At 39.2% G+C, this 15,545-nt stretch overlaps 1 protein-coding gene across 1 annotated transcript in view; it reads right to left on the bottom strand.

The window, feature by feature from the left end:
• The window catches only part of vwf (von Willebrand factor), a 119,581-nt gene that overhangs the window by 60,511 nt on the left and 43,525 nt on the right, over window positions 1–15,545 (bottom strand). Inside the window, exons 20-26 of the mRNA XM_043713571.1 lie at window positions 9,603–9,741; window positions 7,568–7,702; window positions 7,232–7,378; window positions 5,546–5,686; window positions 5,337–5,435; window positions 2,131–2,287; window positions 262–423 (exon numbers count right to left, since the gene is read on the bottom strand). Of these exons, the coding sequence (XP_043569506.1) occupies window positions 262–423; window positions 2,131–2,287; window positions 5,337–5,435; window positions 5,546–5,686; window positions 7,232–7,378; window positions 7,568–7,702; window positions 9,603–9,741 (980 nt within the window). The remainder of the gene's footprint in view (window positions 1–261; window positions 424–2,130; window positions 2,288–5,336; window positions 5,436–5,545; window positions 5,687–7,231; window positions 7,379–7,567; window positions 7,703–9,602; window positions 9,742–15,545) is intronic.

Below are 15,545 nucleotides of genomic sequence, written 5' to 3'. Positions count from 1 at the left end.
GGCACAGGCACAGAATAATTCGTGGAGGGATTTAATTTTATAAAAGGTAGGAAATGTTTTTTGAATTGCCTCTAATAACCAGGATACGTAAAACAGCCAGCATGATCGGTAGTATTGACCTGACATGAGTGATTGAGTGTAGTAAGTGTTGACATTAAACAGTGGTAACAATATGCCAATATTTGAGACCAACCAGCATTTAATAAAGTTCTGGAATTATGAAATGTTCCCTTTGTGCTTTTTTCTTTCTCCAAAACTAACCTGAAGGACAATGTGCATGGCAGCCCTCCACACACTTCACAGGGCAGTCTTCCTCTTCAAGGTGATGTTGGCAGGTCTTCGGGCAAGCAGGAGCACACACATTGTATCGCCACTCACACACGTATTCTGCTTGTCCAGTGTTCAGTTCTTCACAGCTTATTGCTGCAGTGAACAGAGAAAGGATCTTTTAGTTGACAAGGTTAGAGAAACTCAACCATGTACCAATACGTATGCTCATTTGGGGTAGTAAAAGTGATTGTGGCCTGCCATTTGTGTTCACATGCAACATCAGTTAAATTTGGCAAATCTTTACTCCTAGGGCTTTTAGGAATCATGATGGAATGGCTTGTGGTTTCCTGTTCACGCCAGTCCATAAATTCCATGCACATATAACGGAGAAAACTCAGCACCAATATGCAGAATCAGACAATTAACCTCATTTGTTTTTTAAAAAAACCCTATCTTTCTGAGGTGAGGGAGTTTTGTAAATTAGCAGTGCTGGTTTCAGTGGGAAAGATATGACTTCGGCAAAAATACTCTTCTTTCAGATCTTTAAGATGAATTGGGGTGAACAAAATTTTAATTGAAACATTTATCGCTAAAACTGTCCAGTCCACACCTGGATTAATAACCCCTTCAACATGTATATGAACTGAGTAGTCCACTACTTTCCAAATTCAGTATCACCACTGTAGATGCCTCATGATCTACATAATCAGCATGGTTGGTGCCCTTTGCTTAACCTGGGTGGATGGGTGCAATAACTGTTGATGCTAAAAATGGTGCAAACTCTTTTTTTTTAAATCATTATAATGAGACCTATCAAGAACACATTTTACAACGGCATTTACCCACAACTTTACTGGAGTAAATTATTCACTTTGGCTTTTACATCAATCCAGAGCAGATTAACAAACCACATTTTCAATAATGAACAATCCTAACATTGAGTCATAGAATCGCAGTGTTTTATAGCATGGAAAGAGGCACTTCAGCCCATCATAAAGTACCTATCTGTTCTAGTCCCACTTTCCAGCACCAATGCTCTTGAATGCTATGGCATTCATCTAAATACTTCTGAAAAGTGATGATACTTTCTGCTTCTACCATCCTTTCAGACATTCACCACCCTTTGGGTGAAAAGAAAATCTTCCTGAATCCCCTTTAAACTTCCTTCCCTTTATCTTAAATCTTTGCCTTCATGTTATTGAGCTCTCAGGTAAAGGGAAAAATTTCTTCCTCTCTATCTTCGCTACGCCCCTCATAATTTTGTATACCTCAATCAGGTCTCCCCTCTCAGGAAAACAACCCCGACCTATCGACTTTCTCTTTATAGGTGAAATGTTCCAGGCCAGGCAACATCCTGGTGAATCTCCTTTGCATCCTCCAAACTGCAATCATGTCCTTTATATAGGGTGGCAACCAGACTGTATACAGTACTCCAGACATTGCCTAATTGATGTCTTATACAGATCCATCATAACCTTTCTGCTCTTGCACTCAATGCCTTGACTAATAATAGCAGGTATCATTCATGCTTTCTTAACCACCGAATCTACCTGTAGACATGCACACCAAGGTCCCTTTTATCTTTCTAGGGTCCTACTATTGATCGTGTACGCCTCTGTCATGTTAGTCCCCCAGATACATCACCTCATACTTTTCAGGATTAAGATCCATTTGCCATTGATCTGCCTTTCTGACCAGTCCATCCATTTCGCTCTGTAGTCTAAGGGTTTTCTCCTTGCTATTTACCACACAACCAATTGTGGTGTCATCTGCAAACTTCCAGATTATTCCTCTAGCATTTATTTCAAGATCATTAACTTGTCTTCCAACCAAAATCTAATTGCTATCAAGGTTACTTACGGCACAGATTAGCTGTTCTCCACTGGACAAGGATGCCGAGTTGTGCACATTCGTGAGCATAGGCTGCTATAGCATTGCATAGACACAGACACTCTCCAGTAGAGTCACAAGAGCAGGTGTCATACACACAAATCTCCCAGAAAGGTTGAGGGTCAATCTAAGAAAAATGAGAAGTATTTATCCTTGCCCAACTCTTCTTGGTTCTTTTTACATGTTTGCTGCTTCATGTATGCTGTACACATATCTTCCTTTAAGGAAGGTTAACATGCATTGCTTGTATACACTGGTGCACCCCTGCCTGGCAGTTAGACTGCTGTAGGATTGTAACCTGCACGCAAAGAAATCGCCTGGCTTGCTGTAATAACTGCTTCATAGATTGTAATGTTTTTACCTGTTTTTGATAGAGAGTTAATCAATCGCCAATGAGCAATTGATCACTAAACATTCTTTACAATATGATAATACCAGGATTCAGATTGAGTGAACCTTATGTTCCTTTGAAGCCACAGGCAGTGAGGAAAACATTAGTTAGTATAGATCAAGTGGAACACTTATTATAAAATCTGTTTTTTATCTTTGCATACAAAGGAAAGACCTCTTAATTATTTTCTGGAATCTGTCATTTATGACTTACGGGGTTATCTGCTGACCAATCTGTTTTTCCTGGATCCCCCAGCAGACTAACATATCTATCTTACTGTCATGATTTGGAGATGCTGGTATTGAACTGGGGTGTACAAAGTTAAAAGTTACACAGGTTATAGTCCAACAGATTTAATTGGAAGCACTAGCTTTCGGAGCACTGTTCTTTCATCAGGTGGTTGTGGAGTACACAATTGTAAGACACAGAATTTATAGCAAAAGTTTACAGTGTGATGTATCTGAAATTATACATTGAAAAATATCTTGTTTGTTAAGTCTCTCATCTGTTAGAATGACCACGATAGTTTCACTTTTTCATATGTAAATCACAAAACTATTTTTAAAAGTTACATTCTCAGATTAACTGTAACAATTGGTGTCAGGCCAGATAACATGTTAAAGGTGTTAGCCCCCTGTGTTCTGTTGTCTGTACCATAATGTTGGACTGATTCTAATCTAAAAAATGAGTTAACAGCGTCTTACACAGATTCATTACACAGAGTCTTGCTGTCAATCAGGTTCTCAGTTGAATCAATTATGAACGCTGAGGTTTTGCTCACACTGTTCCATTTGAGATCAGTACCCTCCTTCTGTAGTACCTACATCTTTCAGTGTGGATGATGCGCTCATACACATTATGGGTGATGTAAGTGATGTGCTGCATTATAAGCTGGTGCTTGATTCTGTGACATTGGTATGGTTAGGCTGCTCTTGTAACAATCTCCCATAAGCAGAAAAAGGACAAAGCATTTCGATGAAGGACATCCTTCAAACAGCACCAAATGGCAATTTTCTGCATGCCATTGTATTATGTGTGAAAGCTTCAACATTTGTATATATGAGCTGCAGTTCTGCTGACCAGACCATGTAACCATGAAGAGTGGTCAGCTTTCACTTTATGTTTGTATATCATGTATAATATACCACTGTATTCTAGGGCTTTATTGGTCACATGGGGGTCATTTCAGATATTTCAGAATCTGGGAAGCCTAGTAGTACATGTGCATTTATTGCAATTTTGCCTTGAGAAAGAGCAGGAAGGATAAACGTTGCAAAAGAAACTGTTAACAGTATTGCTCCCTGTGACCTTTGCTTGGAAGCAGATTTCTGCTAATCCAGAGACTGAGGAAAGGGTTTCTTCTTGGCCCACGAAATAACTCAGATATAGTTAGAGATATAATTGAATGTGAGTGTGAGCATGTGTGCGTGTGCGTATGAGAGTGTGTGTGCTGCTACAAAAACAAGTCTTATTTTAATATATTTAACCATAAATTGTTCTGTGATAATTGTTTGTGATCCTTTAACAGCTTCCTGCTGTACATGTGGAAATGCCACTTGCCTGATCTGCTTTCAATGGGTATAATTAGTACTGGATAAGGAAGAAGGGCCTTCAGCTGAAATTGTCATTACAAGGTGTTCTATTGACATCTTAATGCAAAGGTATAGCATAATGAAACAGTCACCTCATTTACTCAGGGAAAACATGGACTGACAACATATTATAAAGGGGGCATTTTCTGAATGGCAACCTGCAACTTGTAGAGTGCTTCAGGGGTCAGTGTTGGCACCACAATTGTTTACAATATATATTAACAATTTGGATTAGAGAAGTGAACGTATCTCTCTGAGTTCATGGATGACATAAACATCGGTGGGGAAGCAACTGGTGGGGATGACAAAAGGAGTACACAGTGTGGGTAAAAACTTGGAAGATGGAAGATAATATGGGAAGATGTGCATTATTGTACTTTGGCAGGCAGAAAAGAGGAGCTGACTATTATTTAAATGGGGAAAGACTACAGCAAGCTACAGAACAGAGGGGTTTGGGGGGGCGGGTCCTCACCATGAATAATACATGAGAAAGAAGTCTCAAAGTAATTGCAGCCTGAGGGCTCTGCGTGTGAGTTTTTGGATTAGGACACAGTATGTTGACGTTTGCTCTGAAAGGACACAGCTGTGAGCTTCCATGAGACAGCCCTGCATGTGCCCATAAAAAGAACTGAAATATCTCTCTATTTACTGAAAGACAGCTACCAGCCAAGCCAACGCTGAAGAAAGCAAGACAAACCCCTTACTGCAGAATTCAGAACTGGTTCATTACTAAAGCTAACATCACCAGAATCAGCCAGTTTAACAGACATAAATTTTCAAAATCTATTCAACTTGGACGAGCCAAATACCGGTTCTCTTCTTTTTACTTTTACTTTCCGGATTCATCTCTCAGCTCTAATTTGTGTGTATGTGTGTCACATCTTATTATCTTTTCTTGCCTTGTACTAGCTAATAAACACCCTGATTGTTTTTCTCAAGAAAGCCTGGTTAAAGTATCTCTTTATAAAATATACCTGCATTTGATTTGGCAAAAGGAGTTTGTGTAAATTAATCTTGCAGAAACTAACAGAGGGAAGAGTTGAATAAAGAAGGGGTGCCTGTTCATCCCTCTTCACCAGGAAGCATTACCATTCCGGGTATTATATCCAGAATTGGAATAAACTGGGGATCCTCACCTGAGAACCAGTCACAGCAAGTACGTTAAAAGTTTTGGGGGAAGAAAAAAGTCTCACCAACTGTGCACATTCACTGAACAGGCCACTTTTGATGATGTCGCATGAATTTTCAACTAATGACTGCTTCAGGCTGTTTCCACTGCATGGAGAAGGTGTCTGAGAAATTGAATGCAATCAGAATTAATATTTAAAATGAGTAAAGAGTCTATTCTTTTGTGAAGACATTGTTAACAAACTAATGAGCATAGCATAGTTTAAGAAATTACCTCGTAGGCATCTGCACACAGATGCTTCACTGTCCATGAATTCCCAAAGTCAATGGGCTTAATCTCAAGTTGATTACCACTGCCAACTAAATCATTGTTTGCATTTCCATCAAAGTTGCCACACAATCCACAAACTTTACCCTGTTTCATGGGGTGGGTAGGGGCAGAATTGAAGAAGAAAAATTGTGATTATTTTTCCTCAAATAAAACATTAGGATGACTAATTTCAGTTGAAACATCATGGTTTTTAAATATTTCTTTGAACTCTCACAGACTACCTGACGATCCCTACAGTGTGGAAGCAGGCCATTCAGCCAGTTGAGACCACACCGACCTTCCCAACAGCATCCCACCCTCACCCACCACCCTACCCTATTACCCCGCATTTCCCATGGCTAATACATCAAGCTGCACACTATGGACAATTTAGCATGACCAATCCACCTGACCCGCACATCTTTGGACTGTAGGAGGAAACCAGAGCACCCAGAGGCAACCTACACAGACTCGGGGAGAATGTGCAAGCTCTACACAGCCAGTCGCCTGAGAGTGGAATTGAACACAGATCCTGAGCCATTTCAATGCTGTGTATCATTGTGCCATAATGATTAGACATTTATTAAACATCTATTGATAGGATTTACTGTTTACAAAAAAATCAAAATGCAAAGGTTGTTCCAATTCTAAAATTATTTGAAAAGGGATAAAATGGTTTAGAAATATATAATGAATAGTCAAAGATAGGAAAATAATTAAAACAATTTAATATTTTATTTCTTTTGCAGGTAGTTTCTTCAGAACCACTGGATATAATGCAGTGAAACTATTAGCTACAAGAGCAGCAAAAGAGTGAGTTGTACTATTTCAATCTTATTTATACCATCTTATCCTTGACATTGTTACAACAAATTTTATATGACATACAGCATAGAAACAGGCTATTTGGCCCAACTGGTCTATGCTGCTGTTCATGTTACACATAAGCCTCCATACCCCACTTTATTCTATCCATCAGGACATCCTCTTATTCCATCTTGGTGTTGTATTCATTGAACATTTCTCACAAAATAAGCCTATACTAACCATCTCCACCGCTCTCATCAATAATGTGTTCCACATTGTTACCACTCTCTAAATGTCTGATTAGCTCGCTTTGTGATAAACTTATATTTAGACCTCCTAATTTTGGACTCCTTCACAACTGGAAAAATGTTCTTCACGTTGACTCTATCAAACATTTTAATGACCCTTAAGTTAGTTTACCTCTTTGCTTTCTATTTTCTGAAGAAACAAATATTATTACTGTATCTACATCCAGAAAAAAGGTACCAGGAATGACCTTCTTCCATGAAACTTGCTGGCTTTCTGTATGATTGACAGCGTAACTAATTAAAAGACCCTGTTTCCTTTTGGCACTTAACTGTTTTCCTGTCTGTTCCAATGTTGTGATCCCAATTCTATAGGGAATGGAAGGATGGAAGTGCAAAGGGAAAAAAATTAGGAGATGAGGAGATAGGGAAGAAAGGATGAGAAATGGAAGAAAGGAAGGAAGGAAGGATGAAACAAAAGTAACCCAAAGCCTATTTTAATTCTGAAAAACAAGGAAGGAAGAGTGAAGGAGACAGTGATGAAGGAAAGGAGTTAGGAAGAAATAGTGAAGAAGTAGATCCATTAAAAGTAACTCACCTTGTATTGGCCCTGAAGTTGAACGGAGATCCGAATGCCCTTGTCCCAGAGAATGGTAATCTTTTTGCCCAATATAATTACATAGTAAAGACCCGATTTGAATATTTGCATGTCTCTTTCATTCTTAACGTGCTTTTTGATAGTCACCTGACACAAGAAGCAGATAAGTTAAAAAGTCAATATGAAAACATGACATCATAAAAGAAAAGTCATCTTTAATAAATGCACCAATTGCAATTTACTGCGCAACTCCAAAAGTTCCAAGAGGATTGAAACAAAACGACAAACATTCCACTATGCATTGGTATTCGTATGATTGGTGTTGTTATTACATACCTCTTTTCCAAACAGCTCAAGCTCTCCTCCGTCATAGAACACAGTGATGTCCTTCGAGCATTCTTCGCCTGGCAAGCCACAGCCAGTGTGCTCTACTATAATGCGGAAAGTCCCTTCAGTCCCATCACAACTATCCTAAAAAAAAATTCAAAAGTGATGAAGGAAGCAAATAAATGTGTAAATAGTAGAGTACTTTGAGGTTTCCACAGGTAGGGAGTTTAATACACATGGGAACAAATTCCTCCTTGTGACCCCTGAAAATGCCTGGGAAAATTGCATACGGGGTAAATCAGGGAAAGATTGCTTTTTATGTGAGACAGATAGGATATGTGAGGAGTTCTCCAATCATTGATTCTGTTTCTCTCATGCTCGTCCAATGTCAGGCTACTTTTTGACTGCATGTGCCACTGATTGGCTGACTAGTGACAGAATTAGTAGCAAATGCAAGAGAAAACCAGCCTATGATTACAGAAACAGCTGGAAAAATAAGTGGCTGTGGTGAATGTGTGACTGGGATTGCCATGAGCCAAGTCTAAGCCTTGGTGAGAGGAGGTACCATAGCGCATGTTGGGGTGGGGGTGCCATCTGTGGTGGCAGGGTTCGGAATGGACATGAAGAGGGGTGCCTGCATGGGGGAAATAAGGGAGAGTATGGGTGGGAGAAGGTCACACACAGCAAGGTTGGAATGAAAGGGGTGCTAGGGCAGGGAAAGAGTTGCAAAGTTGGACAGGGGGTGAAGAAGGAAAGTTGCGGGGAGGAGAAAAAAAGACTGTAAATATGAGAACAATTTTAAACCCATGACAAAAGAATATTCACACAAAACTTGAAATCAGTGAGCTAATGAATTTCTTTGAGATGAATGTGGAATCTCTCGCTTAAAACTGAATAGCTTCAGGAGCTAATTTGTGAGGGAAAATGTTGTGGTTGCTATTGTCGACATGATTGGAGTTCATGTCAATTGTTAATTTTAAATATGGAAGTGAGATTTGATGTGCAATACACTTCCTGGTTAAAATGTTCTACCTTTGTGCATTTGAAATAGAAACACATTAATTGTTACCTCACTGTTCTATTTTATTTAGAATTAAGAGTTTTTTGTGCAGAATGTCTGCCAGTTGTTTTACATAATCTGTTGTTGTTAATTTAGTCAGTTGCCTTGTGTCAATTTAAATAGTCCAGTGTCTCGCTAATGAATGATTTCCTTGTGTGTTGTGGTATTAAGTTGAATTGAATGGTGTTAATTGTTGAGGATGTTGATGAATTTGTCTAATTCTGTTTCTGTGTGAGCCCACACACCCCATATATCAATTCTAATACAGAAGGTAAAGGTACTTTGGAACTGCATCATCTCATAAACGAATTATTGAGAATGAAAAGGGAGAGTTGTGAACCAAAATGTAGCTTTTATAAATCAAAAAGTATTCCTTGAGAAAATCTCAAGAAAATCTCTGAAAAATAACAAAGTCTTGACCCCTGGTAAGGAAAGTTAGGTCCAAAAAGGTTCTTTAGTAAAACACAGTTCCAAGGAATAGTTGGCAGGCTTAAGTATATTGCAAGAAAATTACAAATTTAGCATGCTTTTCTTTACATAAGGATGATTTTATGAAGAGGTTGCCTTAGGATTATAGAATAAAGCCTACAGAAAGGCCTGGTTCCTGTTAGAGAAAGCAATTTAGAAAGTATTACCTCAGCAAAATATTGATTGGGTAGTTTGGGCTCAATGAAAGGTCACAGACTGAAATGTTACCTCAGTTTTTCTCACTACAGATGCCTGCTGCCTGATCTGCCAATACTTCTAACACTTTTTCTTCTTATGGCCAGATGTGCAAATGGCTTCTCAGATGCAAAACATTCCTACACTGCTCTGTTATTCAAAAACTTAGACATTTACTTTACAAAAATAAGAAGATGCAGTAAATTGTACAAAGATGCACAGCTAGTGTGGGGTCTTGCTGACAAAAACATGTTTTGGAAAGTCCACATTTGTCCATCTGTTTTGAAATGATTACAAAGAGCCACAACAGGGAATTCTTACCTGTACCAGGACATACTGACATTTTCCTGGGAATGTATACTTCAGTCCATCAAAAGTTATGTAGTGGGACTCGCCAACTCCAATGCAAGTTCCATCACAGACTTTGTCAGTGCAGTGCCACTTTCGATTGAAGCATTTACTTCAAAAACAAACAGCAACAACAATTAGCTCCTACTTTTCCAAAATATTTTCAGTCATTCAGTCCAGAATGAACAGTTCGCATTTGATTTTGAGGCTGGAACAAAAGATCACTGAGTATATACCTTCCCACCTCCCAATAGGGATCATTGAAATCAGCTATTATGTCTCACCATTGCTTCAAGTTGCATCCAGTAATTCAGCATAAGTCTTGAATTTCCCAACATGGATTAGATCTAATTGTCTTCTCAAATACTGGAATGATGTGAGAAACAGCAGACTCCCATATATTAACTTGGATTTAATTTCTGCAAGCAATTCTCAATTGAACTAGCTGTACCTATTTAAAAAAACAATGATTTACATCTAAAATGTATGAGGCTGTGACATTCCAGCCTGAGCCAGAAGTAGCTATTTACCTCCAGTATTAGCACAAACCACAATATTCAATGTAAAATGTCTGATTCCTTCCAGGTCAGAATTTAAGTAATTAAAGCTTAAATGTTTCTGTTGACACATTTATGCTTATATCAATGTATGAACAGTTCCTCCATTTACTTTCTGCAAACGCAGCACTGTGCCTGAAAGTTAAGTCCTGCTATCTTGTCAGCGGGGATTTGTAATAGCAAGACCTTGAAATCACAGAATCAGTAAGCAATAATGGTGGTGCAAATAATATCCCTCCACTTTTACACACACACACACACATGCACACACACACAAACACACACACACACACCTGATCTCTCAGACTCTTGTTCTCATTTCGATGCCAGATACATTGTAAGCCGACGATCTTATTTTCAGTTCTTGGCTCTCACTGTATTTGATGGAAGAAGGTGAACAGGAGACTTTTTCCATATTATATTAATTGCATTGCTATGGTCCCTGTGGTAAATTAATATGCCATGTAAACAGAAAAAGACTCCACTCCATTAGTCTGCTGTTTGGAAATAAGCCGCAATAAATCAAGTTGTTCATCCACTTTGAGTCAAATGTCATGACATTAGTTTCATTGTACCTTAATGCTAGTGCTTAGGCTCTCCTGCTCTGCACATTCCTTCTTAGTATACTGAGGCTCGGGAGTTGGTTTAGCTCAGTTGGCTGGATCATTGGTTTAAAGAGCAGTATGATGCCAACCATCACCGGCTTGAGGTTACTATGAAGGACCCTCCTTCTTAACATCTTCCCTTGCCTGAGGTCTGGTAGCCCTCAGGTTAAATCACCACCAGTTGCTTCTCTCTCTCTAATGAGAGAGCAGCCCCTATAGTCTGGTAAGACTGAGGCAATGCAACTGAGGCTCACCTGATACTGACAGCTCAAACACATTCTGCATGTGATTCCCTGCAATGGTTCTAATTGCTTTTGAAAGATAGAGAAAAAAAAATCATAGAATGCTTATTGCACAGAAAGAGGCTGCTTGGCTCTTTATATCTGCGGTGGCTGAAAACAGGACACCTCGCCCAATCTCTTAGACAGGATGAGAGGTGGCTCAGTGGTTATCACTGCTGCCTCACAGCACCAGAGTCCCAGGTTCGATTCCAGCCTCGGCTGACTGTCTGTGTGGAGTTTGCACATTCTCACTGTGTCTGCGTGGGTTTCCTCCCACAGTCCAAAGATGTGCAGGTCAGGTGAATTGGCCATGCTAAATTGTCCCATTGTGTTAGGTCAATTAGTTAGAGTGAAATGGGTCTGGGTGGGTTACTCTTCGGAGGGTCAGTGTGGACTGGTTGGGCTAAAAGGCCTGTTTCCAGACTGTAGGGAATCTAATCTAAACCTGAGAGTTTTATGGGAAAAGGTATGGAAATGAAAATCTAAATGTGATGTTGAATCTTTAAAAAGACTTCATGGGGGAGTTGGAGCTCAATACTAATAATGACAAGAGGATACGATACACAATCATTACATACTACCTGAAACAAGGAAAGATAATGGGAAAACTTAAACTCAGGCTGTTTTAATTAGAACAGATGAGGTTATTCAATTTGATTGAAATGTTAAAAATATAAAATGACGGGTCAGAGCACATAGGTTGATAAGAGGTACAACAAAACATAACTCAGGCATTCAGAGTTTAGATCAGAGTGTTGCTGGAAAAGCACAGTAGGTCAGGCAGCATTCGAGTCCTGCTCCTCAGATGCTGCCTGACCTGCTATGCTTTTCCAGCAACACTCTGATCTAAACTCTGGTTTCCAGCATCTGCAGTCCTCACTTTTGCCTCAGACATTCAGAGTTAGTTTAAAGATTTAGAACACAACAAGAGAGGACAGTGTTTATGCAGGGATTATTCAAGGCAGTGGATTACATGAGGCAGTGGATTACGTGAGGCAGTGGATTACGTGAGGCAGTGGATTTCGTTAGGCAGTGGATTATGTTAGGCAATGGAATGCATGACTGCGGTTAGTGATTAAACTAAAGATGAAGAGTTCAATTGGAAATTTGTGCAGGTGAGTACATTTTGAATGGGGCAACATTGGACCCAATATAATCATTAAAGAATAAATTGCAGTTAAAAGAAATAAGGACTAGGGAACTTGGGAACAGCCTGAGCACATAGATAAACACCACATGGATCAGATGACCTACTTCTATATTGAAAATTTTACATAATTTCATTGTGACATGTTTCAGATATAAATTGAGATTTGCTGTACAGTTACAGTTCAGATTATATGAGTGGATTGGATTGGGGTAACATTCATAGAGTAACAGGTTACGAAGGAAATATTGTGGTATTAAAAATTTGGGGTAGATATATTTAACATAGAAAGTAAATCCAGAAAAGACTTTGCAGTATTCTTCTATAATAATGAATTAAAGTCCCTTGCATATTAGCAGCAGACTTCACCTAACCAAGTATGTCTCAGGAGACTTTGGTGACATGGTTTTGATAAAGTGACAATGAGTCCTTTGGTGCACAGAATCCTTCTATCCCATAGCCAGAACTGTTGCTATTGAGAACTCAGTTGTGCAGATATTCCACCAGGGCAGCCTGATGTTCATGCTCATACTGAACAATCAAAATATATTGCGAAGAAATTAATATGTGTTCTCGGTCTGGGAAAGCTGAAAGATTGTACCATTTGCACCATATTTGTGTGCTAGCGTGGTGAGTCTAACCATCCATAGAAAGTAGCTACAGGGCAACTTTTTTAAACTGCACATCCAGCAGAGAATTTCATCCACAGGGAATATCATTTCGGAAGTCTGGCACATGATCATTGCTATTTCCCATCTGTAAGCACAATAAATTACAGGAAGTGCATTTCCCGGAGTGGTTTTATGAAGTCTGCTGAATATATATTTTCTTTTCCTGGCAAAGAAATTAAGACTTCAAATGAGGTACTTTTCAAACACTTTGTTACTTATCATTTTTAAATCCCCCATGGGCTACATATTGGAAGCAAGGTAACAAACCAACCCCTTATATTCACTACTTTGGAGAGAATTGCTTGAGTTAATTTTCTTCTTTCTGTCAGCTAAAAGGGGCAAAGGTGAAATCATGAGCAATTTGCATATTTTACAAAATCTGATATGAAAGAGAGTTTGGAGCTGATTTTGATAACTGCACACTTAATTCCATGTAATCCTCTGTGCTTGCATGTTAATAGAATTAAATTGTCATATAACGTAATGATATTGAAAGGCTTAATGTTGAAGACCACTTTTAGCTCTATCCAATCTGAACATGCCATAAGGACTTGCATGGGGAAAGTCAAGACATTTTAGGATCTCAATAGTTTTTGTGACAATGTTCAACCTATTAATGTAATTTATACCTGATTACTATCATGCAACAGACTACCTCTTGTCTCATTAAAGACTCGATAGTTTTCATTGTAAACCAACTAGACCATTACCCTAGGAAGGAAAAAATGATGGTGGCAGAAAATTACATCAACCAGAAGATTGCAGCACATATAACAGAAATGGATTAATATCATATGTTGTGTCATTTAAGGTCTGCATTAAAATAGCAAAGATAATATTCACACAGTGATAACAGTAGAAAATGATTTCCAAACCCATGGTCAACAAGCCACTAGATATGGGGCAGTGTCATTTAAAGCAATAGCTAACCACTAAGCAGTGAAGTAAAAGTAGCCAGCAATTGCTCTCAGTCAATAAGAAGTGTGCACACAAGACTAGTATTTACAGGCAGATTAAACAATAGAAATGAATTTAATTCTTGGTAGTGATGCTGAAAGAATCCTTTGTAATATAAGAGTTAGCTCTACACAATGTAGGTAACCTTTTAGGAGAAGTTTGGTCAATATATATTTGAATCTTGGTTTTGTTGAGATGTCTGCACATCAAGTATGCTTTGATTTTTCAGTTATTTTGAGACCATCTAATCATCTTATGAAAATTGGATATAGCCTATCAGCCACCTCTAGTTTGTACATGGCATTTATTTCAACTTGCCAAACAAAGTTTCAGTACAGAAGGTAGGAACAAATTACTGCAGATGCTGGAATCTGTACTGAAAACAACAAATGCTGGAAATCACAGCAGATCAGACAGCAATCTATGAGAGAGAGTTCAGTATAACTGTATGCTTCCTTAACTATTATAATCCAATAAACAATGGACTAAAAATATCAATGTCTTGAAGTGTCACAAAACAGTTCTACAGATTTACACAACATAGTGACAGCCAATGGTCACAAGATAATGGCATGCCTTTTCCTTTGTTATTTTGGGCTTGCTCTCTGTGATATAGCCCAATGCTCTCTCTGCATTTGGGCTCGTCTTCTCTCACTGCTGGTGAGTTGGAGGTGGGAATGGCATTTAATTACATGGAATGCTGTTTTGCCTGAATCGTCACGGCCTTCCCATCACCATCAGGATTAAGGTCTGGGTGAGAAGGCCCGTCATTGACCTTCCCATCCCTCTGCCAATTGAAGCCCTTAAGTGGTCACCTCCTTTGCTGTTATCAGTCCAAGAATAGGTGAGCATGTCGCAACATTGCATGTAAGAAAGTTCAAGTTGTGCAGGGCCACTCATCACCATAGCGTGGTGCAAAGGGGCATCTGTATCAAATGCTACCACTGCCTGATCAAGGGGCTGGACCTCAGGACAAGGAGTCCAATAAGACCCATTCCCCATGAACCCTACCCCACAATCTCCCACATTACTTCTCTGTGGCCTGGGCCCGCCACAATCCTGGGATTCCAGGAGGCACGCTTCCAGCAGCAGTTAAACCTCCCAGTGCAAAAGCTGTCAACTTCTGATTGGGCAGCAGCTTTCATCAGAGATTTCCAGTCCTGGGGTCTCAATTCTGTGGGACTTTCTACTGGTGTCTAATCCACTGCGTAACTGGAGCATTGTCCGATGACTGTCTTGCCAGCTCTCCCTGAGCTGGCCGTTGACAACACAACAAGATTCTGTCCATTGTTTCTAACCATTGACCTTTTTGTGTTTGAAATTTGTAATCCCCGGTTTCAAACACTCAACTTCAAATGTCTGATTATGAAGTACAGCCTTATAAGGAATAACTTTGGGAATAAGTCCTCAATTTTAACTACCTCCTCCTGCTAGGTACAAGGCAGAAGATCAGCTAACTGAAGGTAAGAACAAACTTGGCAGCTTCTTGCTCTATATAACTTAGCTCCTTGCTGCATAAACTGGATGTCAGAAGTAGCACTGTAACAGGTACATGATCGAGATCCTAAACCTTTGCAACTAGATCATACAGGTTCAGACAAGCATTGCTCATAAATATTCAGTCGTCAGAAAGCAGTGAGTAGCCAATAATTTAATGCACAATATGTTGTATATGGGTGAAGCCTCACTCCAGACATG

Source organism: Chiloscyllium plagiosum, chromosome 23 (assembly GCF_004010195.1).
Source record: "Chiloscyllium plagiosum isolate BGI_BamShark_2017 chromosome 23, ASM401019v2, whole genome shotgun sequence".
NCBI classification, from domain to species: Eukaryota; Metazoa; Chordata; class Chondrichthyes; order Orectolobiformes; family Hemiscylliidae; genus Chiloscyllium; species Chiloscyllium plagiosum.
This window is presented reverse-complemented; position numbering and strand designations above follow the sequence as displayed.